This window comes from Protomyctophum parallelum (assembly GCF_964188405.1).
Source record: "Protomyctophum parallelum genome assembly, chromosome: 12".
Classification (NCBI taxonomy): Eukaryota; Metazoa; Chordata; class Actinopteri; order Myctophiformes; family Myctophidae; genus Protomyctophum; species Protomyctophum parallelum.
The window spans coordinates 30,965,811-30,993,538 of NC_139712.1; the positions used below are offsets into that span (position 1 = coordinate 30,965,811).

The following is a 27,728-nucleotide window of genomic DNA, read 5'->3' on the forward strand; positions in this document are numbered from 1 at the left end:
CAACAATGCAGCATACAGAAAGACAGACAGACATCATGCACATCCCACAACCAGTGTGGTGTCCCCTCCAGACTCATCGTATATCCCAGCCCACATACACACTGCTACTGGACCAGTATACTTTAATGCATAACAATAACCCTATACACCTGACCTGACATATAATAGTGAAATTGATGTGATCAGAGGAAAATCAAATGAACCCATTAAGAAGGTTGATTCTAAAAAATGCCTTCAAAATCCTAAAGATGGAGTGCCACAATTTTTGTATTTTTCCAGCTTTTCATGTGTCTATGGGGTGACAGTACTTCATTAGACACCCTGGAGTCGTTTTTATGTCCAATGGTGTAATAACTTTGTATTTAGGGTTTCTTCCTGGAGGCTGAACCCTTGACGGTCAAACGGGCCAATGAAGTAAACACGGATAGTGTGACGTAAAAATATTGCACGCACACACGCACCTCCCCCTCTATACATATTTTTTAAATACGACAACCTCTGTGGGCGGAGCTGCCTGCCACATACACACGTGTGAACTGAACAGCGCAGTCAGTTTGCTTTTGCTGCTCTGTGTGTGTCTAACTGTGTGGCAGATTTTCAAACAGTCATTTCACACATTACCAGTTCACAGCAGAGCAGACTGTTTTTCGTTAGATTGAAAGCAAGTAAATGTTCACGTCGGGTCCTCAGGAAGGAAACCACAACAAACCAGTCTTATAGCCTACCTGCTCTGCTGTATAGTTGCTCTTGTTGTTCTCAAGGAGTAGGTTGTTTCTTTTATAATCACAGTGGTCGGGCTTTGATACAGAGTGTAGTGTCACAGTGTGCATTCTTGTTGGCTGTTGTAGTCAATATGTATGTAGGTTCTAATACTTATACGAGGCTGTAAAGTCAAGAATTAGAAGTATGTTGTGTCGCGCTGGATGTCATGTTGCCATGTCTGGCTATTACAAGCGACTTGGGCTTGTTTTCATATAAGTAACTTTCAGGGGAGATGTGGTTGACTTGACCAATGATTCATGTGAAGGACCCTCAGATTAATATGTTGTTAAAAGGATTGGTGTTGTTGAAACGTTTTCATAAATATTCACGGCAATTTCTGTGACTTATTTTTGTGGACCTGGCCGCTTGTTTCTTTAAATCTGGCGACTTTTGCTGAAACTCAACGCAGTCAGATAAAGGACAGTTTTAATGCCAGGGTGCTTAGCTGGAGGAAATCAATAGCCTACAATATATTGTAGGCTAAATGATCTATCAAACTAATTGTTTCTGCTGTTAAACTATGATCGAATTGGATGATGAGCTGAGCTGATTGCGACAATAGGGTCAATATAATTGGAGGAAATAAATAAATGATTATAAAAAATCAGAAAAAACAGATCTGATATGGTATGGATGCATGGATTATATGCCTATACATGGATGGTGGCAGTATAAGTGCATAATGGTGCCTATACGATATCTCAGAAATATTGGAAGTGTTCACTTCTAACATTCACAAAAACATGAGTTTTTGTTACATTACAGACACCAATTTGCCATTTTGTAAACAAAAGGGCAGAGCCATGGGCTGTCCTTTTATAAGGAGGGGGAGGGACTAGGACAAGTGGGTGGTCTTAAAGGAGGAGGCGGAGGGACTGGATTAGGTGGGTGGTGCTATGGTTAAACTCACGCATACCTAATGAACTGGTGGGTGTGTCCACATAAAACCATCATTTTAACAAATACTGTACACTTTTTTGAAAAAATATACACCTCATATACACCTAAATACACCTGATGATCATGTTTAAGTGTGGAAAAAAATCACGGCACTCCATCTCTAACATTTTTCTGATTGCAACTTATGTTGCTATAACCGTTGCTGTAGGACAGAACATATCGAAATATCTACATATATTTAAACTTTTCTCTCGTAAATTCATGACTTATTTGATCAGACTACAGTGTCACACAAAAGCATCAAAAACAGCAGCTCTACACACACGAAATGCAGCGCGTGCTTGTCGATCTGCTATTTTTTTTTACTTGTAGGCTAGTTTAAGTAAGAGTTCTGGACATGTGAGCTGACAGACAGAAGTTAAAATCTAAAATGACACATTCAGAGGTTTTCCCGGTTTTAATAGGTTAAGCATCTAAAAATGAGCTCACACCTTGAAAAGAAAAACACTACAATTTAGGCATTTAGCAGATGCTCTTAATCCAGAGTGATTTACAGTAAGCAAGAACATAGAAACATAGAAATAGAAATCAAGGATCATAAGTAAGCTAAGATCTGTCTAACAGTAGAATATCTGTACAATGAAACTATAAGTACACTATAAACAGATTTCTAATGACAATACTAAAATCGAATGGCAAAGTTCAGAATAGATTTTTTTTAATTTCATGACAGAAAGAATGACTGCATTGAAGTGTATATGATTGAACTTTTCATGGTCTAAATAGTTTAGAATTATTTTAACATATAATAAAAAATAATAAAAAAGCAATAAATCGCAATATCGAATCTAGCTATCGATATGGTATCGGGAGGTAAGTGAATCGTCCCACCCCTACCTGCAAGGTTGTCGAGGCTACAGGGAAAGTGCTAGGGCAAGACTACAAATTGGCAAATAGCTTCAAACATAATGCAGAATGTGTTTGAACCCCCCTCCCCCAGTCTTCTAATGTAACATCGGTATTGGGTCCTGGGAGCCAAAGGGAGCCGTTTACAGCTAGCTGTCAGCGTGTCAGCTGGTTTCTGTATCCAGTCGGCCATTGTTGCTACTTCATCACACTGATGTGTGCGGTCACTGGGTTCAACAAGCTGGCTTGGCACACTCACAGTGTACAACCAACTATAGCAGGGGTCTTCAACAGGGGGTCCGGGACCCCTAGAGGCTGCTGAGAGTTACTAAAGTAAACCACTTGAATCCTAGCATCGATCTGAGGAGAACTGTAGCCAGAAATAGCAGATCAAGCTCAGCGGTGTTATGAGCTTGTAGATTGTCTTTTTGGCAAATGTTGGGATCTTTTTTGCGTTAATTTATGAAGAAAGTTAGAATGGAGATAGGAGTTTTATATATATACTTTTCCACCATGACAACTTCTGTACACAGTGTTGTCAAGTTGTTGTTTTCCACAATCACACCGGTGCACATTCCCTCTGTTTTCCCTGTCTTTTACAATACTTTTAAAATTAATGGGAAGGTTGTGTGGTGAGGACCTACTGTAAAAGATGGTAAAAGTAGTAGATCTAGAAGTTCAAAACATGTCGATTTGCACCACATTACAAGCTTGTAGATCTGCTACGTTTGAAGCGTGTGACTGTGACGCTGTAGTAAGTAGGGCATTCATTTAAGTAAAGACGTTAGAATATGAAGATAAGATGTTTCTGCCCGAAAGCAACAGTATCTAGTATTGAATAAAAACTAGTATCATCTAAAAACCTAACATTATAATCTCCTTACATAATAAAATCAGTAAAAGAAAAACATGCCAAAGGATGCTTTTTTTTCTGTTACAGTTTCATTTCGGATTTCATTTTGCAGTATTATAAAGCGGTCTATTGTCTTAAAGTCCAGGCCAAATGTTTTTGCTGACTGGAGTTTCCATCAATTGTTTCCTGTGAGTGACTCACTCACAGCTTCCCCTTAGCCTTGACTGACACATTGTCATAAGACACAGATGTGGATCAATTTGGTCACTTGCAGCTACAAATTCTACTATTGGCGCTTTTATTGAGTTCGATGTAGCCTAGAATAGTGGTTCTCCAAGTGCAGTCCATGGGGAGTTGTATCCATAATATGTTGGTTTATAAGCTTGTTGCGATTCGAACATATTCGATATATACATATATATATATATATATTTTTTTTTACACAAAACTCCTCTTCTGGGGATCTCTGGCACAAAACATGTTCAGGGTCTGCTGCCAAATACATCAATTTGGTGGTCCTTGACATGAAAACGTTGAGAAACACGGGTCTGGCCCAGGCGGTGGCGTAACCGTCTGGGGCAGTGAGCCGCAGGTTCGACTCCCGAGCCTGACACGGCCTTTACTGCATGTCATCCCCCATCTCTCTCCCGTTTCCTGTCCCTTCAAAAATATAAAAAAAAAAAAAAAAAAAAAAGGAGAAACACGGGTCTAAAGACACTATCTTGACCGCATATTCATCGTCACATACAGTAGTACTGTATAAGAGTGCTTTTCTTGTTACTAGCTGCGTGTGTGTGTGTGTGTGTGTGTGTGTATGTCACACTTCACCGGTCTCTCCCTGCATGTAAAGTCAAGATGCAAGTTCTCTCTCTCTCTCTCTCTCTCTCTCTTTCTCTCTCTGCACCACAGAGAGAGGGGTTCTCAATGTGGGGGCACTTTTTCTTCCGCCGGCCAGACAAAGCTCTCCCTGTTCCACAGCTTGTTAGCAGCCACTTCACACACAGTACAAGGTGGAAGCCCCTAGCACGTCTCTGCTATTCTCTCCGTAGCCACAGTCCTCAGTGTGGCCACATTTTGTGTGGGAGAGAAATAAGCAACCACGTGTGGGAAAACAATCCCAAAGATAATCAATACATAGGCGTCACATGAGCACTTTACACCTATATGCTGTATACGTCGGCTATTTGAAAATAGCCGATCTACAAGCGCACACGAGGCTCCCTGACACAAAATATTTTCAGATGGGGGGGGGGGGGGGGATTATAGACAAATACATAGCAATGTGGGGGTCCATGCCATGAAAATATTTGATAACCGCTGGTTTAAATAATAACAGTTTAAAACAAAATGTGGAAGCAAACCAAAATAAGCAACTACAGTTTAGAAACAAGCCCCCAAAAAAACACAAACCAAGCAACTGCTATTATAGAAAAAGAAGCCCAAAGTCACATACAATAAGTAGACATAGCAGCACTGGCTGGACCACACAGACAGACAGACAGACAGACAGACAGACAGACAGACAGACAGACAGAAACCGGGCTACTGGATGTGAGAAAACCACCACCTGTACATTACAAACAGCCATACTGCGCCGAGAACCTCGACAAGCAGTGAATACCAATGAATCAATACCATTCAAATCCACGTCCGCCCCAGCCGGCCACACCATTTGTTAAACTAACAATTAAATCGTATTATAATATATTTGTGTGACAATTCATCGTCAACTTAAACATTTGTAATAGTTGTGACAGCCCTACACACAGTACACACAGCCGCCCACGCACGCGCATCCAGAAATGAGCAGTCCACTCCCTCCCTCCCATGTCCAGAGCACAGGATGTGTTGCATTACGGGGCCATCTGACAGGAGGGGGGGGGTGTAGTGATTCCATTCCAGTCACACAGATATACCACTCCGTAGCCACACCCTAACCAGCAGTGCCGCGGCGCTAACCCCAGCTAGCTGCATCGGCAGCAGAACCAACGTCAACTGCTCTGACGCCACAGCTATTGGCCTGGCTGCTCTCTCCACACAGCTGCCAGCTGTGACACGCTAATGTGTGTGTGAGTGAGAGTGAGAGTGAGAGTGAGAGTGAGAGTGAGAGTGAGAGTGAGAGAGAGAGAGAGAGAGAGAGAGAGAGAGAGAGAGAGTTGGATCATCCGTTTGCCTGAGTGAGTTGCACTTGGTTGGTGCGCCGCATCGTGCACCTAAAATAGCCATTCTATAAGCCGTGACGTTGTGAGGAGGTTGTAGAACGGCTACGTCCAGCGCGCGGCGACACTGGCACGGGATTAAGTCGTTTACATGACTCTGGCAGTGGTGTAAAAAGTACTCAATTGTTTTACTTAAGTTAAAGTACCAATACTGCAATTTAGAACTACTTCGTTACAAGTAAAAGTACGGAATTGAAAATGTACTTGAGTAAAAGTACAAAAGTTCAAAATGTGTAGAAAATCGATTGAAAATAGCCGATCTACAAGCTCTCAATGCGTCCTAATGCATTAAGTACATTACTTAGGTAAAAATACTTAGTTACTTTCCACCACTGGACTCTGGGGATGGATGGATGGATGGGCTCTGTTACTTTGCAGATTTCAAAAGTTGCAGATCTATGGGCTTTTTGGAGCTTGTGAATCTGCTATAGTACTGTTGATGCTTTCTTGTGACACCATAGTATGATCAAGTAGGGCGTTAATTATATATATAGAATTTTTTGTTAATCTATCCCTAAATTAATAATAATAAAAAAATGATAATTTCCCAATTAACAAACATGATACTGAAAGAACAACGGAAAAACACTGCAGGCAATGCAGTTTCCTCTGCATTTCCTATTCAGCTGAAAAGGGAAGCCACTACGCCGACCTCTGGGACTACTACTAATCTCCCATCCAGAGCGGTGCGTGCGTGTGCGTGCGTGCTTGCGTGTGTGTGTGTGTGTGTGTGGGGGGGGGGGGGGGGGGGGGGTTTCAGGGGCGAGCCTGATAATGATCCTGCTCCCAACAGGACGGTGGAGGGCCATAAAACACCCACAAGCCCGGGAGTTCATAACCATCCCTCTCAATTATTAACAGACAGCCATGCTTTGTTATGGCCTACCCTCTGTCGCCCATCTTGTCTATTATATATTACTACTACTACTACTACACAGTGAAATATTGTATCGACAACTAATTTACAACATAGTAAAATATTATATCTACAACTACTACACAGTAATAACCCGAGGGGAGCCTGACTGACTGATTAAACAATTTAGCATTTCCTGGTTTTGGAGCGTGCTAGACCACCAATTTTACCCCCCCACACACACGCACACACCCCTAGCCCTAGGTGGTCTTTAGGTCCGGTTTTAACGATTCTGGCTCCTTAACGATCAAATTTATTTAACTGTTAACTTTAACAATTCCTAGGGGGTTCCAAATGGACCCTTACAGGTCTCAAGGTCTGTAACCAAATAGATCTGTTGCATTAGTACACTCAGTTATGGTGGTCCAAAACGTTTGAGAATCACTGACTGGTATTGTAGCCTAATTGTATAGATGTAACAGCTCTGACTGTGTGATAGAATCACTGACTGGTATTGTAGCCTAATTGTATAGATGTAACAGCTCTGACTGTGTGATAGAATCACTGACTGGTATTGTAGCCTAATTGTATAGATGTAACAGCTCTGACTGTGTGATAGAAGCTGTTCAGGAAACAGTTCCAAATGTGAAGGAAGTTGGAACCGATTCCGGTAAAGAAAGAGAAAGTTTCACAGCATATTAGACTGCAATATTCATATCATATTTATATCTTAAAATCATATATATTCGACATTCGAAATCATTCGAAATTTGTTCGAAATCCATGTGGTGTTTTAAAAAGGAATATTCTAATATAATTTTTGGCCAATTCTGGCGGCACTAGTCCCTGCTGGTTACCCACGCAATGCATCGCCAGCAGACAAAACCCTTCACATCTCCCCAGTGGGTCAGAGAGAGAGAGAGAGGGCGGGCGAGACAAGCAGTGCTAAACAGAGACAGATCCGCTTGTTCTAATCTGGCATGAGACGATATCAAAGAGGCAATGTTCCAATCTTCATGTGGCCGTGATTGGTATCATTACACATGGGGAAAAATAGTTTCAATTCCAAACTTACACGAGAATTCCGTTCCGCACGGACAGTCTTCTCACATTTTCTTGGACCACCAATGGAGGCAAGAGCAATCCAGTTCTTTATTGAACTAACCTGGTCGTTATGCAGTCATCTACCACATCACCATGGTGACCGAAAGTACACAGTGAATGGAATGACACACACACACACACACACACACACACACACACACACACACACACACACACACACACACACACACACACACACACACACACACACACACACACACACACACACACACACACACACACACCTCGGAATGCATTGTAGGGGGAAATTGTCAAGCAGTGCAAACGTCCATTATACTGTAAAGTAAGCCTGTCCTTTTTTTATAATACACTGCACTGGCTTTTCTGACACAAAGTTGCCATCTGTGTCCGTCTGCCTTTCAGAGGACTGTCTGGTCTGGGCTGGAGCATGGTTGTCATGGATACAGAGGCAAACAGGACCGGACCGTAGATAAAGAAAGGTCGTGGCCGCAGGTTGAGCAATAGGTACATATCGGCTGGATGTTGTCCGTCAGAATATATATTGACTCTCAGCAACTCTCTCTCTCTCTATCTCGCTGTGATTTCACTTCTGCTTTCGCTGACCTTTCCAATAAAGCATTAAAGCCGTGTGTCATTTTAGATTTTAGCTATAAATCAATGTGCTTTTCAGAAAACTTATGATTTGGCCTAGTTGTTCTCAAAACATAGCGGCAAGCTTTTACATCTACCATGGGAATATTAGAAGAATCTGAAGAAAAGAAAAAAAAAAGTGTTGAATAATTTTGCTTTTTTTTTTACACAAAACTTCTCTTCTAGGGGGGTGGGGGGACAGAAAACTTTCAGAATGGGGTCCACGGCCAAATGTATACATCGTGATTTTGGGTGTCCTTGTGGCACGAAAAGGTTTGAGAACTATTGATTTAGATAGAAGTAATTTGCAGAATCGGCCTCAGGTCTTAATGGGTTAAAGTTTAAACAACTAGCCCTCCATCTTTTATTTTCTCACGCTTTCCGTGCCAATTCTCCGGATTGCCCTCTCTCTCCCTCAACTTTATCCTCACTCTTTTTCTCACTCTCTATGTAGCCCAATCCTCCACGATTTCAGCCTGAAATCATGACCTTGGGTTTATCTTCAAAACATTTCAAGCATTCTTTACACAACAGAAACACAGTGAGTGAGCAGCAGACTTGGGGAAGAACAAAAAGCCTCAACCAAAGCTCAAAGAACTACTCTTCTCTGGCCGTTTGACACAAACCAACAGTCTATTAGTTCATAATCCCAGCTGTCATCAACAAGCGCCCCCTACATGGTACCAACTAAGTCCCGACTTGCCAAGAACTGGACATGTTTGACTGCCGACTGCTATGTATGCTTATGGAACAACAATGCCTCCAAGTTCAAAGGCTAAGCTATGAGATGCTGTCTGTCTGTATGTGTGTGTGCGCGCCCACATGCGTGCGTACGACCCGTGCGTGTGCATGTGGCTTGACACTAAGGGTTGCCCACCTGCCCCTAAATAAAATAAAAGCTAACTTTCGGGCAGGTGGAGTTTGCTTTCAGGTTGCCCAACCAGGCAAGTGCTCGTTCGAGATGGGAGGCAGCCGTCTATAAACACAACACGAGATATATGTCTAAACACCTGAACGAGGCCAGAGCCCTGTCTTCTGGTCTGTGGAATGTAAAATAGGAGCATTGTTTTTACCTGTGTTTTCACTGTTGCTACACTTAGCCCATAGTCATATCCATAGGTATTTGGCATAACAATTGAGGTATGATTTATGTTTTTTTATCGCACAAGCGCAGAAAGTGTTAAATTGAGTTAAAGTGTTAAATTGAACAGTAATTCAAATTGTACCTATCATTTTATAATGGACTATTTACTTTTCGGGCAAGTGGGCATACATTACTTTTGGGAAAGTAGAACATGACCTGTACTTGCCCGATGGGCAAGTGCCTCTGAGACGACCTTAGTGTCAACCCTGTGTGCGTGCGCGCACGCGAGCAAGATATATCTGAGCCCTTAACGACTTCATTGGATTTACCTGCACATGGCAGAGGTTGCGTGCAGCTAGGAAAAGGTAGGCAATGGTACAACCATGAATCCGTGACGAGAAACAGTGGAAGTGGGTGTGTGTAATCAGCATCAGGTTATTAAGTTGCACCATTTGGAACCTCTCCCTCCGCTATATACAGTAGCTCCAAGATGAGGTAAAGGTAAAGTAAAGTAAAGGTCCCCTGCCCTCAGATGTTAAAAATATTAGCAGTCAACAAAAACTAACCGACGGGTTGAAACAAACGTTTAAATCTTTTTTTTTAAAGTCAGCCTGTGGTCAGTCTACCCCCACTTGCATGCGTAGTACTGCTTCCGTAAGATTGGATTTTTGAAAAACATGAAAACTCTGCCGAATGTAGGACCATATCTCAGAGCTATATAGAGGAGGGAGAGGTTCCATATGGGGCTAGTTATTACGTTAACTTAATGTTTGTGTTTGTGTGTCTCTTCTGAGGACCGAGGTGAGTGTGCACAAAAGACAAGCTGTTTTTCCAGACAAACACACACAGTGGGTATGAGCTATGTACTACCAATAACGAATACAAAGCACTGTGGTGGTGACTACAGAGACAGCCTCGCGGTGGAGTGCGACCTAAATAGAAAAGTGTCCACGGGAGAGCGAACGCCTCGGCAATAGAGAAGTGAGAAAAATGTGGGGCGCCATCCTGAACAGCTGTGAGGTCTGTGGTACCAGCAATAGACGGTGGACGCCATGTTAAACGCTTTGCTGTGAACTCGCGTGTGTGTGTAACACTGAAAATAAAGAAAGTTGTAACCATTTTGCTACAAATATACACATGTGTGTGCACTTGACAATCAGCGGCAACTGAGCAAGGCATGCAATGTGTCGGGTGCGTGTCTAAAATTACGTCATTGTCGGTCTTTTCTCTGTACATTCAAGGTATTTGTCATATCCGCCCCGTGCAATTTGCATTTACAAAGCCTAAAAGCCAGACAGAAATGTTCCAATATTTAATGGAAAAACATTGTTAATCTCAATTAGCTGTGTGTCACAGTAAGTAAAATGTCCTGCTTGCGAACTTGGGAGTGTGTGTGTGTGGGAGTGTGTGTGTGTGTGTGTGTGTGGGGGGGGGGGGGGGGGGGGGGGGGGACATGCTGTGCTCCTGACCTGGGAGATGTGGTTGATAGAGGACTCCATGCGTCTGAGCTGCGACGCCTGGATGTCCAGCAGCTGCAGCACGTTGTTGGCTAAGGCATTGATCTGGTAGGCCACGCTGGCCAGAGACTGGGTGGTGTAGGCCTTGGTCTCCTCCAGGGCTTTCCTCTTGTCCTGGGCCTGGAGGGGAATGAAGGGAAGGGGGGGGGAAGAGATGAGAACCATAGAGTTATAATGAATAGAGGGCAGACCGGAGCACTCCCCGCTATTCATTTCAATGGAAGTTGCTCAGTGGCGAGCGCATTTGCCAACCAACTTTTGGTTGGCAAATGCGGAAGTGCTAAACGAGTGCTCAATGTTAAACCCCAGTGGCGCGGGGTTTCCTCGTGCTATATGCACGGGCTCGCCTGCAGTTCCAGCTTTGACCAGATGAGAACCCACTGTTGGTTTGTATTACAGAGGGGCCAGTGGTGGAAGAAGTATATACTTTTACTTAGGTAAAATACCGGTACACAATATAAAAACACTGTTATAAGCCTGTGTTCAAAATGTTATAGTAAAAGTACAACATTTGGCATCAAAATATACATAAAGTAGTACCAAAAGTAAAAGTACTAAAATGTTTGAAAATAGCAGACAAGCTCACAACGAGACACGTTGTGAGCGATATGACTGCAAATGATTATTTCAAACATGTTCCTTGATTATGATAACAATAAATAATGACCTATTGCGGCTTCAAGTGGTTAAATCAGACAAAACAATTTAGTTGATTCTTTATATATATATATATATATATTCGGGTTAACAATTATGTAGACAGCTATTAATGAATTAATTATTGTAGCCTCTGCCGTGCCTTCCATTATGAGCGGATTTGCTTGAGTCAAAAAATTACCCCAGGTCCGTGAACCGAAACTTAAGTCACCAACGTTAAATCTATCAGATCACTTATCAAAGTCATGCGAAACATAAACCTTCAACCTTGCGACCGCGACTAGCGACGAGGCCAAAGTCGGCCGTAAAATAACGCTTGTTTTCCGAGATATAAGCATCTGAAAAAGGTAAACCCATTTTGATTTGAGTATACATCGCGCTAGCATTCCAGAGCTATAGCCAGATGTAGCTTAGGGCTGGGGCCTACATTAATCAATGTAAAACGCCATAAGATGTCTGTAGATGTCCTAGGCCTCATACGGTTTTATTTGATAAGACGTCTTTAGCACTTGAGTAGTTAATTGCCAAGCACTAGTTGGTATACTGTACAAGGCCACATTCCTTGTACAGAACAGAGGGGGTCTGTGGGATGCGGGTTCTCTAATTGAGACCACATTCATTTAAAAACATCTCACATGATGACGCCCCGAAACATTTTCACCACCACATTGGATCTTAATTGGTGATTCACTGATACCAACATAAGACAGACGGCCAACGATTTGGCACACACACACAAAACAAAACACAGTAATGACTCATTTAACCAGCTCAGCGGCCTAGTGGCTAGAGTGTCCGCCCCTGAGATTGGGAGGTCGGGGTTCGATTCCCCGGCCGGGTCATACCAAAGTCTCAGAAAACTGGGACCCAGGCCAGCATCAAGGGTTGGATTGGTGGGTAAGTCTCTGCGACAAACTAGCGTCATTCATGTCCAGGGGGTTTACTTGTACATCACGCTGCCTCACGCTACAGTACAGAAACAGGAGATAGGCTCCTGAGTCCTGCCCCTATGGGCCACAAGGCTCAGCAAGGCTTACTACTAATGAGTCACTTGGCTTCACTCTACACCCCACCACCACCCACAATGGTAGAGAGGGAACAGGGAACAAATACAGTCTTCGACCCGTTTGATCTCCACAGGCCTCGTCCCCTCTCCCCACACACTGTTCAGTCGTAAAGACAAAGTCCAAAGAGCCATGGCTGGCTTTAGGGTACTTTTAACAGCAACAAGCTGCTGTATCAAGGCAGGGGTGGAGGTTTGAGTGGGTAGTGATGGATGGAAGGAAGGAAAGGAGGTGGATGAAGGGAAGGGAAATTGATCAAAAGAAGGAGCGATTGCCAAGAGAAAGAATTAAGAACATCACCCAGCAAGGAGTGGGTTCATTGTTCATCCTATTATATTGTACATGTACTAAAAGCCTAGGTTATACTTAGTTTCATGCTGGTGAGTGATGCACACCAAAAAATAGCTGATGTACAAGCTCACACTGTTTTGCAGCATGACATGTTGTGAGCTGGTAGATCAGCCATTTCCAGTGCTCAACACTGACGTGACACAAGATACGTACAACTTAGGCTTGGCTGCTAGCTGATAGACCCGTCATAACATTGGGATAAATAGCTGATGTACAAGCTCACAATGTGTCATAGCATGACACGCTGTGAGCTTGCAGATCTGCTATTTCCAGTGCTCAACAACACTCGACACAGCTTAGCTTCGGCTGCGAACTGATAGGCCTGTCATAACATCGAGATATTCCACTAACATGACTAAAAGGGTGGCGGTGTCTGTGGCTATCCACTGCTAGTGATTCCCCAAACAGTGGGTCGGGAGCCTCAGGACCCATCCGTTTTTCATTTAAGAAAAATATAAATACATTTCAAATTATGAATTAAAAAACATTCCATAAAAAATACGTTGCATCACGAGTCACGACGTGCTTGTAGAGCTGCTATTTTCTCTAGTTTTGCTGCCGGGGAGACATAAAATGTATCTTTTGGCTCTCGTGCTAAACGGTTTGTGAACCACTGTGCTATTTCACTAAAACGTTAATACTTTAGAAGAGTCTGAACCGGGGAGCGAGTCTGTTGGTTAGCCTTGGGTCGGGTGAATAAAGAGGTGATAAAGCGTAAGTGGTGTTTCTGTCTGTGCAAATAAGACCAGCAGATGTGTTGGACGATAACGGCTTCTGGGAAAAACAGAAACTTAGGAAGGGTTCCTCCAGAGAGCTCTGAGCAGAATGCCATCTGTCTCTCTAGTCTAAACCTACTCGGAGCGCACACACACTGTTGTTTGCCGAATACAAACAAGCATGGCCACATGTCTGCACTCAAACACCTGTAAGTCAAGTGCAGCATGCAGGTATACTATATGATGGGGAGAGAGAATAAGTGCATGAGTGATGAGTTGGTGCGTTATGATCTGTGAAGACAGGTGGAATTACACACCGCCGTCACCCACAACAGTCAGAAACATACCAAATGTATATCTAGAGATGAACCTGGATATGTTGTTACTGACTGTATGGTGTTTCAATTCCTAACAGGAACACATTCACAAGAGCTTGCTTTACACGGCTATTGGATGGTGACCAAGGATATGCATTTTTATTGTACTAGGAAACATCTGTCAAAAGCAGATAGTATTATTTACATATATGCTTTCCTTGAGCTTGTTTAGGTCTCGTTTGTGTCCGTTTATGCCTATATGAGCTAAATGTTACAGGCATAGATCACAACTTTCAGTTAATCAGGTATAAGGTTCTACAATGAGGCCATGGAACTCTTCTGTACCAAAATACACTGTTGCACTTCCAAAGCATGTTGTTCAGTCTATAATACTCAGCAGAGCAAAATGAGAACAGTCTGACCCCGAGCAGAGATTTGGGTCTGCAGAGAGAGACGATAAGTTGCTTTTCTCCTGATCTGAGTTGAACTGATCCTCCTGTGACTGGAGCTATGATGTGGGGTCAGCCGGGGGTTGTGTTGCCAGATTCTGTGAGAGAAATAACAAATAAGCGACCCGGTCTATGAAAACAAGCGACTAGGCTACGGCTATTTGAAAATAGACAATCTACAAGCTCACAATGCGCCATTTGAGCTTGTAGAACTGCAATCCCCCCTCCCCCCTTTTTGAAACATTTTAACACAGATTTTCCTCTGGGCGTCCCTGGCACAAAATATTTTCAGATGGGGGGGGCGGGGCGGGGGACTGCAGACATAAACATATTACGCTAGGGGTCCACTCCTTGCCATGAAAAGGTTTGAGTCTGATTAAAACAACATTTAGGAAAGTAGCCCAAAAAAGTCCAAAGTCGCTTATAATAAGCAGACCTGGCTGGCAACACTATGGGGATGTGTCCGATGACAGATGTCTGGTCTAAAGCCACTGCCCTGGCTGTCATCCTCATCCCCCTCACACAAATAAAAAGATAGGCGCAAAGATTCTCGAAATAACGAGATTCATAATTTGATTACTTTAGGGTCGCTGGCTCGTTGACATGGAAAGAATGCTTCGTATTAAAAATCGAATGCCCATGGGAACGGTTTGGCTCCCATGTGGATCTTCAACTTCAAATGACCAACCTCAACCTGTGATGTCATGTCAGGCATGCATAACTATGTTGGCTAATTGACATTAGTGTCATTTGTTGTCTTCAGGTTTAATCATGCATGTGATGTGTCAATCGCAACGAAATCATGTAATTTATAATAATAATAATAATAATATGTATGCCAAGTGCCAACTAACAACAACTTATGTTGCCTTATTGTCATTTGCAATTACTAGATATGCATTTAGTGAGTTCATGTGGGTAGAGGCCTTGTATATATATATTTTTTTTTTAAGATATATCTTTTGTGGCTTGTAGCCTTTATTTTATTTATATATATATATATATATATATATATATATATATATATATATATATATATATATAGGTATGTATACAGTAGGGTGACAGGAGAGATGGGGGGGACGGGGGTGACGTGCAGTAAATCACAAATGTGATGAGGTCAGCACATTTGGGCACAGTGGATATGGCCGAATTTAGGCCAAGGAGTGTTTTTCATGCAAAACTAATGCTTGGAATGGATTCAGAATCATGAAAACCCCCTAGTTTGACATGTCACATGCTACTTAAAGTATGATGAAATTTTGCCTTTTAATGGTTGTCTATGGTATGGTGTATACGAAAACAATGAATAGAAAAAACACAAAGTACGGCATGAAATTACAGGTCCCTCTCAAATTTTTGGTGCAGTCCCGCCGGCTATAGTGAAGAAAGACAGACAGGAAAGTGGGAGGGAGAGAAGGGGAGAGACATGCAGCAAGGGTCGTCAAGAACGGGACTCGAACGCACGACGCGCTGTCAGGCCAGAGCCTATATGTGGCACGTGCCTGGACCACTTGGCCAGCGGGCTCCCCATGCTTAACTGTCATCTTATGTACTGTCCAACAAGTAGCCAGCACACAAAACATGGTTTATTGATCTCTCATGGACAATCGACAGACACGTTTCGACCAGATAGGCCTTCCTCAGATTTGAAAAGCGTTTAAAGGTATTATGTGCTGGTGCTGGCATATTCTTCAATTCTATGACATTATTGAGCCCTGCAGCAAAGACTTTAATGATCTAATCTGGTGTGTGTGGGGCTGCAGGCCTTCTGCTTTGCAGATATTTTCTCTCATCTTATGTACAACAAAAATAGCACAGCAGAGCAGCAGACAACAAGACATTTCGAGGGTCTGGAAGGTTAAGAGCGAGAAAACCAACCGTTCCATCATTCCTTTTCAAGGCTAGTGTGATGTTGAACTTTAGTAGAACCTTGGGTTGTTAGCAACTTTGGTGTGACAATGATAAGGAATACCCTTGCCTTAATACAATGCAAGGGTCAAGAACACGACACTGGAGAGAGCGAGGTGAGCTCCCACAGAGAGACTCAAACCTCCTGGGGCTCTCTGCGAGCTCAGGAGAATAATATAATACAACTGTGGGAGCAGAGGAGAATATTATCCCACAGGCAGTCTGTCTTCAACACAGTGGCAGGTAAGAATATGAAATGAACAGCCCATATGGTGCATGGCCAACATGAATGTTTGTGGGGAGCTCAGCTCGATCGATATGAAACAAACTAGAGCCTACTTTTGTTCCATATCAATTTAGTTACTAGACTGTAACTAAAGAACATTTTTGATTACAATAAAAAATGCAGGGCAGTTCCTAATAGCCTATTACATGGATGCCTAGGATCTAAGACAGGTTATAATATAAATTAACATGAGTCACATTCGCTTCATCATTTTCAGAGGGTACGTTGCTTCGGACTGTATGACGGAAGCATTTGAAAATTGTGTGAGGCAACAGTCTGGCCCACGAGACTACAAAATGATCGGCGACAAAGATAAACACTGCAAAAGCATACAAACTCTGACCAGTGACTACATTTAACATTTTAAGCAGTTAGACGGCTCCTTCGGCACGACCCAAAACAGACGAATGAGTTCACCACCTCCTAGTTCAACAATATTGTGACTGTCACCAGTAGTAATAAGCAGAACATTATAAAAGCTTATCAAATAATGAATTATTAATTTCTAAAGATCATAAATGCAACGGTTACAAAACAAATGCAGAACAGATGGGAGCGGCCCTCACCAGCTTGCTGGATTATTTGGCTTCCACAGGAAACTTGTGAGATCAGCAAAAAGCAGGCTATGCTACATGAGCTGGCTGCGATGAGGCTTTGATGCCTTCCAGAACTGGCAAATGACAGACAAGACAGCAACCCCCATGCTAGTGTAAGTGGAGTCATACGCATTTTAACCCATTTAAACGCAGGAAAGCATCCGTGTCATTTATATGAAAACATTTTTCTGAAACATACTGTACGTTTTTCAGAAAACGAATTTAGAACAGTGGTTCTCAGAAAGAGCAGATTATACATCTGCTATTTTGCTAGTGTTTGGGGGGAAAAAATCATATATAATTTAGCTTTTTTTTTTTTTACCCGAATCTTCTCTTCTGGGGGTTCCCGGCACATTCTGTGGCCAAAAACATATCATTTTGGGGATCCTAGGCACACAAAAACATTTGAGAACTACTGGTCTCGGATCATAATGGGTTAAGTGGGGCGTGCGATTGCTTGGCTGCCTGGCAGAGCAGAGCCACACACACACACACACTGCTTTGAGGCAATAAGGAAGGAACAGCGCAGACTTCCTCCCTGAGGAGGGCACACTATTCAGGGGTCAGTGAGGTGGAGCCCTGGCTGCCTCCTCCATCTCCGTGGCTCCTCCACCCAACGTTGGGCAGCCCTGCACTGGCCTGGCAGTGCAAGGCGGAAATGGACAAAATGAGAAAGGCCTCATGACTAATGGAAGTTAAGAGGAAACAAACAACCGTGAAGAAAAACCAAAAACCTTTTGTTTTTCGCTGTCCATATTTTAACTTTGTATGTTTTCTTCCCCAGAAATCAGTGCACTTGATAGATACTACAGCATCACAGTTGAAACATTATGGCACGAAGCAACACGTTTTAGCTTGTCGATCTGCTATTTTTGAATTTGAATCCTGAAAAGTAACAGTTTTGGACATAATGAGGTTTCCACCCGATAGAGATGAAAATAAATACTCAATGCTATGAAGGATTGGAACACACAGGGAAGTAATATTTGATCAGTTTTGTCATCATCGTGGCCAATAAAGATGTGCCCATATATAACCCTTTGGGCCAAGCACTTCAGCTTGTTGGAACAAGCCTGAAGGTGCTTCTCCACAGAAACAACACTCCACTGCTGCTGTTGTTGTTGTTGCTACTACTGTGAAAGAAGGCACTGCTGCGGTTCCACAGCTGACATACAGATTTGTGTTCGTGATCTTTCACATCTTTCATCCTGAGGGCAAGTGTGTGTGTGTGTGTGTGTGTGTGTGTGTGTGTGTGTGTGTTGCAGAGGAACAAAAATGGCCACGGAATGTGTGGAATGTCAGAGCATGTCATAAGCTCTTGAAGCCCTCAAGTTGAGGGCCTCAACTCAAGAACAGTTGAAGGGTCCGGTCCGACACAACACCATGTCTCTGGGGTGAGTAGAAACGGACCAAAACAAATAAAACAAAAACACTGTACATTATTCCTCTCCTCTCTTTTCTTTATTCTCACTTCAATCTTTCCATTATGCTTCAACTGTTCCTACCTAAACTGCTGTACAGAGAAGATACCTTCAAGTATTTATATAAAGTAATGTAGCACTGAATAAAAGCCGTTAATATAAAATATTAAAATATACCAAGATCATATGCGTGTACTTTTCTTGCACTCTTTTTTAAATACGTTTTACGTTTTCATTATTATTGCCTATGCTGTTGCATTGTCTGTTGCACCTGTACACTACACAGGATGTAACAATAAAGCACAACTTGAATGTAGTACTATGTACAAAACTACGAAATGAGGCCTGGAAGTGACACTAGTATGTCACAGGGACTTGCCTCCAATCCAATCCAATCCAACCCTTGATGCTGAGAGCCAACGAGGTTAGGTATTGGGTCTTTGGTATGACCCGGCTGGGGAACGAACCCCGGACCTCCCAATCCCAGGGCGGACACTCTAACCACAAGGCCACTGAGCTGAGGTAGAACGAGGTACGATGGCATGTCATAAAAACGTTATAATATATACCATAAGTAAGGTGCTAAATAGCGAGAACCCAACTAGTGGCGATTATGTCATTGAGCAGTCGAAGCCCTGTACTGCTGCAGGTGAATTACTGTCAATCTAATTGGCTGGTGATGGAGGAGCATAGCAGGCCCTGTGCAGTGTGTATTGACTGCTGATTACAGTATATATGGGGCAGACAGGGTGAGATAAGTGAGACAGAAGAAGGAACACAGAGCTGGTGCTCGGTCTGGGCGCTGTATTGACGCGGCTGTCTGAGTTCTAGGAACTGGTGGGAGGGGAAGAAGCCCGTGCGAGGCATCAGCTCGGCTTCAAGGCTTCCCTGATTAACCGACACAGCTTCTCTAATTGTCCAGCATAACATGCACATTAGAACTCAATTATTTTACAGAGCAATGCACTAAATGAATGTCTGTTAGTAATATATCTGTCCGTCTGTCTGCAGGTTGGTCTGTCTCCCATTTCTGAACATCCGTAGTTTTTGATCACATCAGGGATCTCTGTACCTCCACATTTAGTGGATCGGTCGTATGGTATTGGGTATATCAGACTCAGCTCTGACAGTACTCCAACAGCCAGTGCCCGCCCGGCCTAGTAACCAATTAACTCAGTTTGTATATTGCCCAGGGAAAACAATACGATTTTTGAAGACAAAAATCATTATCTCATGAATTTCTAAATGATTAGAATACATTTCGGGCCTGCAGTAGGTTATATTTAACATTGCAGCTTTACATACCATCAAGTTATTAATCACATAAATCTCATATGATAGTTTTAAGGTTTTCTGTCGAGCCAACTCGTAGATATAAACCGCAAGGGTATTAATGTGTAAGCCTGGCTGGTGTGCTACAGATTAGGCCTGGATGATATAATATGACAGGGAGATAAAGGTGAGCTAAAAATGGTAGATTAAGAAAAAAAAATTGAATATAAACTGACCTCATGAATACATATGTCCTCTTGTTTTGAGACAGAGCTATCTCAAAACAAGACAGACATATGTATTCATGAGGCCGGCTTATTTTTGCTGTTATGGTCTTCTTATCTAGAGTCTAGACAATGATATGTATGGCTGGCATGGCATAAAGGCGAACACAACCACACCACACCTAGAAATATGAAGCTGTGTGAGAAATTGAACACCAGCTTGCAAGCTGGCCAGCCAGCCCAGGACACAGACCAGCCAGTGAAAGTGACAGTCAGGACAAGAAGGAAACACCAGGACATTCAGGAATGAATGAATGAATAAATAATTGAAGCGTCAATCTGCTGAAGAACCACAAAGTTTCTTCAGTACTTAAAGCAAGGCCTTTGGCCCCTTTCTTTTACGTGCACACGATAAGAGAATCTTTAATTTCTTCCCCTCCGCTGAGGCAGATGGAGGCAGCCTGAGAAGCCATAAGGTCTACCCGAGTCCGACCTTGAAGTAGTGGCAAAGGCACAATTATAAATTAATTCCATCAGTGCGTCACGCATAGGGACACAAAAGGTGAACCGTGGCGTGCACATCATGGCAGGAACTCATTAAATGTTTCTTAAGTCTTCCTGTGTTAGCAGATGGACTTAACACGAAACGACTTGATTGTTAATCTTTTTTAAGAATGTTTTGTTTTTTTGTTTTTTTGTGGCTTTCGCCTTTAATTTTATTTATTATTTTATGGAGGGACAGACAGTAGGCTGACAGGAAATGGGGAGAGAGATGGGGGGTGACATGTAGTAAAGGCTATCGGGATCGGGAGTCGAACCCACGGCACACTGCCAGACTGGATTACCAGCCAAGGTGCCTGGACCGCTGAGCCACGGCCCAGGCCCTTTTTTCAGATTTTTAATTGCAGTTTTTTTTTATCTGTAGTATTTATTGTTGGGTCACTGTAAAGATTTACACATTGTACTGTAGGTGAATTCTACAACCTTCATTCAACTACACGACTCGTCTCTAATTAAAATTCAAAACTAGCAGATCTACAAGCCCAAAACGCTTCCTGCCACATTTCAACTACTTTTGATGTTAAAATACAGGTATGCTTGACACAGGGGTGAAAAATGGGTTACAAAATCGTGGGATAAAAAATATATATATATTTTTTTAAAGATACAGGTATGGAGATAGGTTTCTGCCCGACAGCGACTACAGTATATTATACATATTAGTATATATTTAATTTATGACATTATTATTATTATTAGTTTCCTATATTGGTGCTAGAAACAAATCAAACTTATTTAAGGCTGTGGTTTTGACAATAGCTAGGAGGCATATACTGTATATTCCTATCGTGTCTGTCCAGTGTCCACCCCCCGTGATTTCTGCGGTCGTCCTATATTCCAACCAGGTTGTAGTGAATAAGTCCGGCTGGAGGAGACCAAACCAAGGCAGCAGAGGGGTGCAGTGCAGTGTGTGTGACAGGTGGTGGTAAAAAGGATGAATGGGCCTGGCTGCTGGTGGTATAGGCCTAGCTACAACCACCATGCTGGGAGGAGGAGAAACCAGGCCAAGCGTCAGAGAGTGAGGGGGAGTGAAAGAAAGAGGAGAGAGACAGAGAGAGAGAGAGAGAGAGAGAGAGAGAGGAGAAAAGAGGTCTCAATAATCCAGAGAGACAGAACAGCGTGAAAATGACACACATATAGCCTATCACTTTCAGGCTGGATGTCTTCCAGGGGGAAAAGCTGCATTACTTCTGCTGGGAATCCACAGCATGGGCTATGGAGGGAGACCACGACCACATGGCCGACACGTAAAGAGGGTTCTCTCTCTCATGATGTCAGGGATTTTGCTAATGCTATGTGATGCATTTATAAATGTGAAACTAGGAGCACAGGCACTATAGACATGAGTGGTTCCAGACTGCACTCCCACTTTGAAATTGAAACTCTTCCAGACTTACATACATTTGAAATATCTGAAGAATAGACTAATTTAATTGCACACATACTGTATACACACACACACACACACACATACAACAAGCAAAGCTTTATTTTGGCTAATATGTCTTGGATGATTACTTTTCAAATCTGGGCCAACACGTGCATGATCCCTACGTACCCTAGTACGTATTTTTCAGTATATGAATTTTTTATCCTGTCTGTGTCGCTCGGATTCTGTCGGAAGTTCCCTGTATTGCTGTATTGGGTGATAGTGGCGGAAAATACAGTGCACACTGGTTCCTAATTTCAGCACTTTATATGTTTTTTCTTTTTTAAATGTACCGAGAAGTACAGGCTTTGTGCGCGGATATCCAGCAACAATTAGGGGGGTAGAGAGACCAAAACTATCATAGATAAGAAAGCAAAAGTTAGACTCGATAAAATACATCTATGGTATACTTATACGATAGATGGTCTTGATCCAAGGCTACAATCACATTATGAGAAAGAGGCTTCCCATGCAAGCGGGAAGCGCCGAACAAGGCGGCACCTGCTCCAGTTATCTCCAGTGTGCTGTGAAAATGATTAAAAACTATTCCTCTAACTGAACCATTGCTAAAGTTATCGAACAATGTGTGACAAATCATTTCATGATAGTGCCATTACGGACCTGGTTGTGAGTCTCAAATAGGCCTACATTTTGGCTATTCTTCCTCACTGGGCCTGTGTGCCATAACCTTTCTACACAGAAATATCTTTGGTGTCAGCAGGGCACCAGGAAGCAGAAGTGTGACCTGTCACAGTACACCCCCCCCCCCCCCCCCCCCCCAAAGACAGACAGAAAGAGAGAGGGGTGGCAATGAGAGGCATGAGAAGCTACAAGCCCAATCAAGCTGAGGCACGCTTCTAGGTACGGAGCTCATCGGCGTGTGTCTGTGTGCACACAAACACACAGACACACACATAAATACAGCTTTAAAGCTTCTGAACAGTGCACTGTTAGGTGTGACACATGCAATGACTGGAGCATGGCAGAGCTTAGAATCCAGAGTTGTGCGTCAGCGCTATAAAAAAACCTTTTTTGTAGGAGTACAAGGATGTGCTCAGCTCATGACTCAGATTGAAACATCACTACACTACTAGAGTGTACTGTGAGGGTTTGATAGTGATGGCTTCACAATATTACTAATTACCGGCAAATTAACATTTCAGTTGTTGGTCAACCATGATACCACTGATACTAACTACTAAGTGTAATTGTTTTATTCTCTCCATGATGCATAGCCAGACAATTAAAGGCTTTTTATTTCTTCCACAAGAGTGTGTTGGTCTCTTCCATTTTTTGCAAATCAACTTCATCACCCTTTTATACCAAAGAGCACCTTGCTGCACCTTTACTCCAGCCAAACATATGCACGCCGCTTTCTCTCTTTTTTCAACATTTCAGTTCGACAATGTTCCTAGTGAGTGTAAGGACCCGGGTTCGAATCCAACCCGCATGTCTCTCCTCTCTCTCTCTTCCCTGTCTACATTACAACACGCTTAGTTAGTAGACCTATCTGAAAAAAACACAAATCTAGAAAATAAAGAAATAACATTCAAGTTACTTATTTTACTATGAACGTCTTTAATTCTAGGCTTTGGCCTCACAATAATGATTTGTGAGTGTGGATAGATGTAGTTAGTCATTAGAGAGCTTCCCATGGGTGCTGCTCGCTGTGCAGTTTATTTATGGGTTGGTTTGAGGTGGGCGGCTAAGCTTTAGCCTTTACATAGTCAACAGCAGGAAAAAACATACGAAAAATATGCCATGTGAAAGGTCGGGTGTGTCCGATATTAAAATAGCTACCGTGGCAAATAAATTACAATGGAATACACTGGTCGGAAACTCAAAAGAATCCTATGATCCTTGGTATGCATTTAAGAATAAATTCCTAAAATTCAGTTACAATATAAAACTGATGACTGTGTTTGTAAAATAATACAACAAAGATGTGATTATTATGTGTTCAGCAACTTCAGCTTCATAGTGTTGAAATACAAGAACATTAATATTACATATATTGGCTTTTCTGTATGTGTTGACACCAAACCTATTGTTTTCCCATCTAAGATGGGAAAACAAACAATCCATCGATTCCACCTGATCACTGTCGGATGGAACACAGTCCAGAGTCACACTCAGAGTGAACTTGTAGATCTGCTATTTCCAGTACTTGTGTGTGATACTTTTGTATGATGAAGCAGGGCATTGATTTACGCAAAAACCTACAAAATGTGAAACATGGAGAGATACTAGGTTTGTATCTTCCCGTCGACAGCAACGATATATAACTAGCCTTTCTTCCCCCTAAAGCCAAATCATCTAAGAGAGGCTGTAAATGGCAAGAAGGAAGCACAACTGCCCCAGGAACCAAATTACAGGGAGTCCTCGGGGAGGACAGCTGGAATGGACACACCCTCCATGCTGATGGTGGTGGGCTGTCTCTTAGCTTCCTTTGGACAGGGTTCTGCTTCCTCAACAACACTGCACAGCGCTTTTTAGATGGGCTTCTAGAGAGAGCCATCCAAAACAATCTGGAGAATCTCCAGCTGAATTACATTAGAATAGATTGCAGTACCTAGCTTTAGCTAGCTTATCAGCAATACAGTATCCAAAGACAAAAGTCTGTCAGCAACCATTCTGATGGCAGTGGGTGGAGGGAGGGCTGGGATTCTTTAAGATTTTAATGGTTCCTTTAAAGATTCCTATAGTAGTGGGTTCCACATGGACCCTAACAGGTCTAACTCTGAGAGTGTACAAATGGAACCAAATGGACCCATTTGTAGCTTTGTACACTCTCAGGTCCTTATGAAGAGCTTAGAAAGTTTGAGAATCACCAGTATAGTTAGTATAGGCTAATTGTATAGCTATAGACGTGAAGTCCACATAACCAGACAGTGTGGTGAAAACGGTTCTGGAAACAGTTCCAAATGTGATGGAACCGATTCCGGTTTCTCAATGTTGGATCCGCTTCCTGCAGATTCTTCTGGGTTCCGGATCCCCACCGAAGTGGGTGGAGGGGTGTTCATGGCCCTGGCATTATAAGTTGATGAAGCCATTCATATTTCACATGAAAGTAAGATTAAAACACTAGTAGGCCTACTACAGTATTAAAAGTCACCATGGTGAAACAATAAAACCGTAAGGACCAGTAGGCTACATATACTCATCTTCAGACAAAGAAATTCAACCTAAAAATATAGGCTGAATTTCAATCAACACATAATAAAGGCAACAGATCTATGTCGAAGAAAGTCAATTCTACCCACAAAAAAACCTTTGTATGTCCAACAAAGAAAAGAAAAGTCAATAGCTATTCACTATTGACCAAGTGAAGTAACAATGAGATGACATTCCATTTTTTCCTCATGAAAGTGCTTGGCTACAGTAGCTTTGCATGGATCAAGACTATCGTAGATGTATTTGATCAAGTCTGACTTTTAATTTCATATTTCAGAATCGATATAATCTTTCTTGATCCAAGTCTATATGGCTACCGGAATCTTCTTTAATAGAATTGTTATATAATTGAATCTGTACTCCATGCAGAGAAATAACTAGTATCAAAAATATTTTAAAGGCATAAAATAACAAAATAATTATAATAATCCAGTTGTTTTAAGTAAAAAAAATCTATTAAATATTGAGAGGAAAACAAGGAACAACAAGCAGATTTGAGACTGAACAAACATCATCAAGAATACATCATCATAAATCATAGCCTTGGATCAAGACTATCATATATGTATTTTATAAAGTCTTGTACGCCATACTGCCTCGCTAACATACATCTATGATAGTCTTGATGATCATCCAAGGATACATAAGTAACCATTACACATGGGTGCCTGAATTCTTATCAATCCGAATTCATAGACTATAGAGGCTCCTACATTTTATCGAGTCTGACTTAAAGAGAAGATTACAAAATGCATCTATGGTTGTCTTAAAGACTACATAAACCACTGAGTGCCTGAATGACACTGACTGTAGTCAGTGTCATCACCAACACCAAGGCGCACGGCGACACAGCAGCAACTTTAGCGCGTTGTTGTGTATCACCTCGCCGGTGTATGATCACACACTAGACACTATGCAGGTCTAACGAAAACAGGATTTCCAGACATGAATCATGTTCACCAAACTAGATTCCTAAAAGTATTCGGTACCGCCGGCCGGCGGCCGGGATGGGCCCTCTCTCTGGAGTGTGTGAAAGCAGTTGAATGTAGACTATTTAAAACTAGACACACCCTCTATGTAAACCAACTATGAGATCAACGATCTAAACACCAACAGTCGGCTGGAACAAGACATTTAATCCACCACAACTGCAGTGAAGATTAAATCGTTTAGATCTTTCTTGATCTATGGGAGAAGAAAGAGGACAACAATGTCCCAGTGTCTTCTTTATATCCAACATTTCCTGTCTCTCTCAACATTCCCCCCTTGCCTTCCCTTTTCCAGTTTTACGACAAAGGGTTCATTCCGGTATCAAGAGGGGTTGTATATTTATTATCTTATCTTTACCTGGACATAGTTGTTCTCGCAGTAGTCCGCTACTCTGGTGAGGTTCTGATAACTCTCCACAAGCGCTTGTTTCCCGGCAGGAATCTCTTCCTCTAGCAGCATTTGTAGCTCTGCCATCTTTACATGTCTCTCTCTTTCCCTTTGATTGGAAGTGGAACCACCAGCTCTGCTCTCGCCTCTCACACACAGAGGCTGGCTCTCTGACTGCTATTGTGGGATCCCTCCCTGCCCTCCTCGCTTCTGCGTAAACCTCCTGCTATCACCACCTCCCCCAGTGGAAGAAGAAAAAACACAACTGAACAAAACGCTGGGATCGAGAGCAAAGGATGCCGGGATATGTAGTTTACTGCTATATGTCGTTGAAAAGATATACAATAGGTATAGTTTCATGACATTAATTTTCATTTTGTTTTTGTTTTAGTTTTTAGGACCTCAATTACACCCCCAACAAACCTGAACGTACTTTGAACATTCTGTGGATTTTCTGTGGTCTATGTCACAAAAATGTGGAACGCCCTACCAACTGTCATTAAGACATGTGAATCCCTTGACTCCTTCAAAACCGCTGTCAGGGTCGACTGCAATTCGAAACTGGCCCCCGTAAAATCTAAATCCCCCACCCACCCCTTTCCCCCTCACTGTATGTTTTTTTTTACTTTTTTCCCTCTATCCTTTATGATGATTTCCTGTTTTTGGCTATAGCTCGGCTGATTATCAGACTGTAGTTTTCTTGAAGAGATGCAGTCCACTCAGAGAGTGGGCGGGGTCTCTGGGCTGGATCCAGGCTATTCCAAGCATTAGTTTTGCACAAAAAAAGGGGTCGGCATATTTTGGGCACATTTGTCAAGTGCAAGTGTCTATGGCCATATATAGGAGTCAGGAGTGAATTTTTTACATTGGTTGTTAATGGTATGGTCACATCAGAGCCTTAAATATAGTCAGAGTTACGCAAACTGCGTTCACTTCATGGGGGCAGTCCTATAGACCAATTTTTTGGGACTGGGCGCACGGCCCGGGTGAGCGCTGGTTTCAGTCCATTACTCCATTCAACCTCCTCTTGTGTGTTGGCTAGTGAGATGCACCCATTTACAATTGCACAATCTATGTAAAGCGCCTTGGCTTGGCTTGGATAAAGGCGCT

General features: G+C 42.5%; 1 protein-coding gene across 7 annotated transcripts in view; it reads right to left on the reverse strand.

The window, feature by feature from the left end:
* Positions 1-26,783, reverse strand: part of abi1a (abl-interactor 1a) — a 69,513-nt gene extending 42,730 nt beyond the window's left edge. For all 7 annotated transcript variants that reach the window (XM_083778529.1, XM_083778528.1, XM_083778525.1 and 4 more), the window contains exons 1-2: positions 26,589-26,783; positions 10,766-10,933 (exon numbers count right to left, since the gene is read on the reverse strand). In XM_083778529.1, coding sequence (XP_083634655.1) covers positions 10,766-10,933; positions 26,589-26,705 — 285 coding nt within the window. In that variant the 5' untranslated portion in view covers positions 26,706-26,783. The remainder of the gene's footprint in view (positions 1-10,765; positions 10,934-26,588) is intronic.
* Between the last annotated feature and the right edge of the window lie 945 nt (positions 26,784-27,728).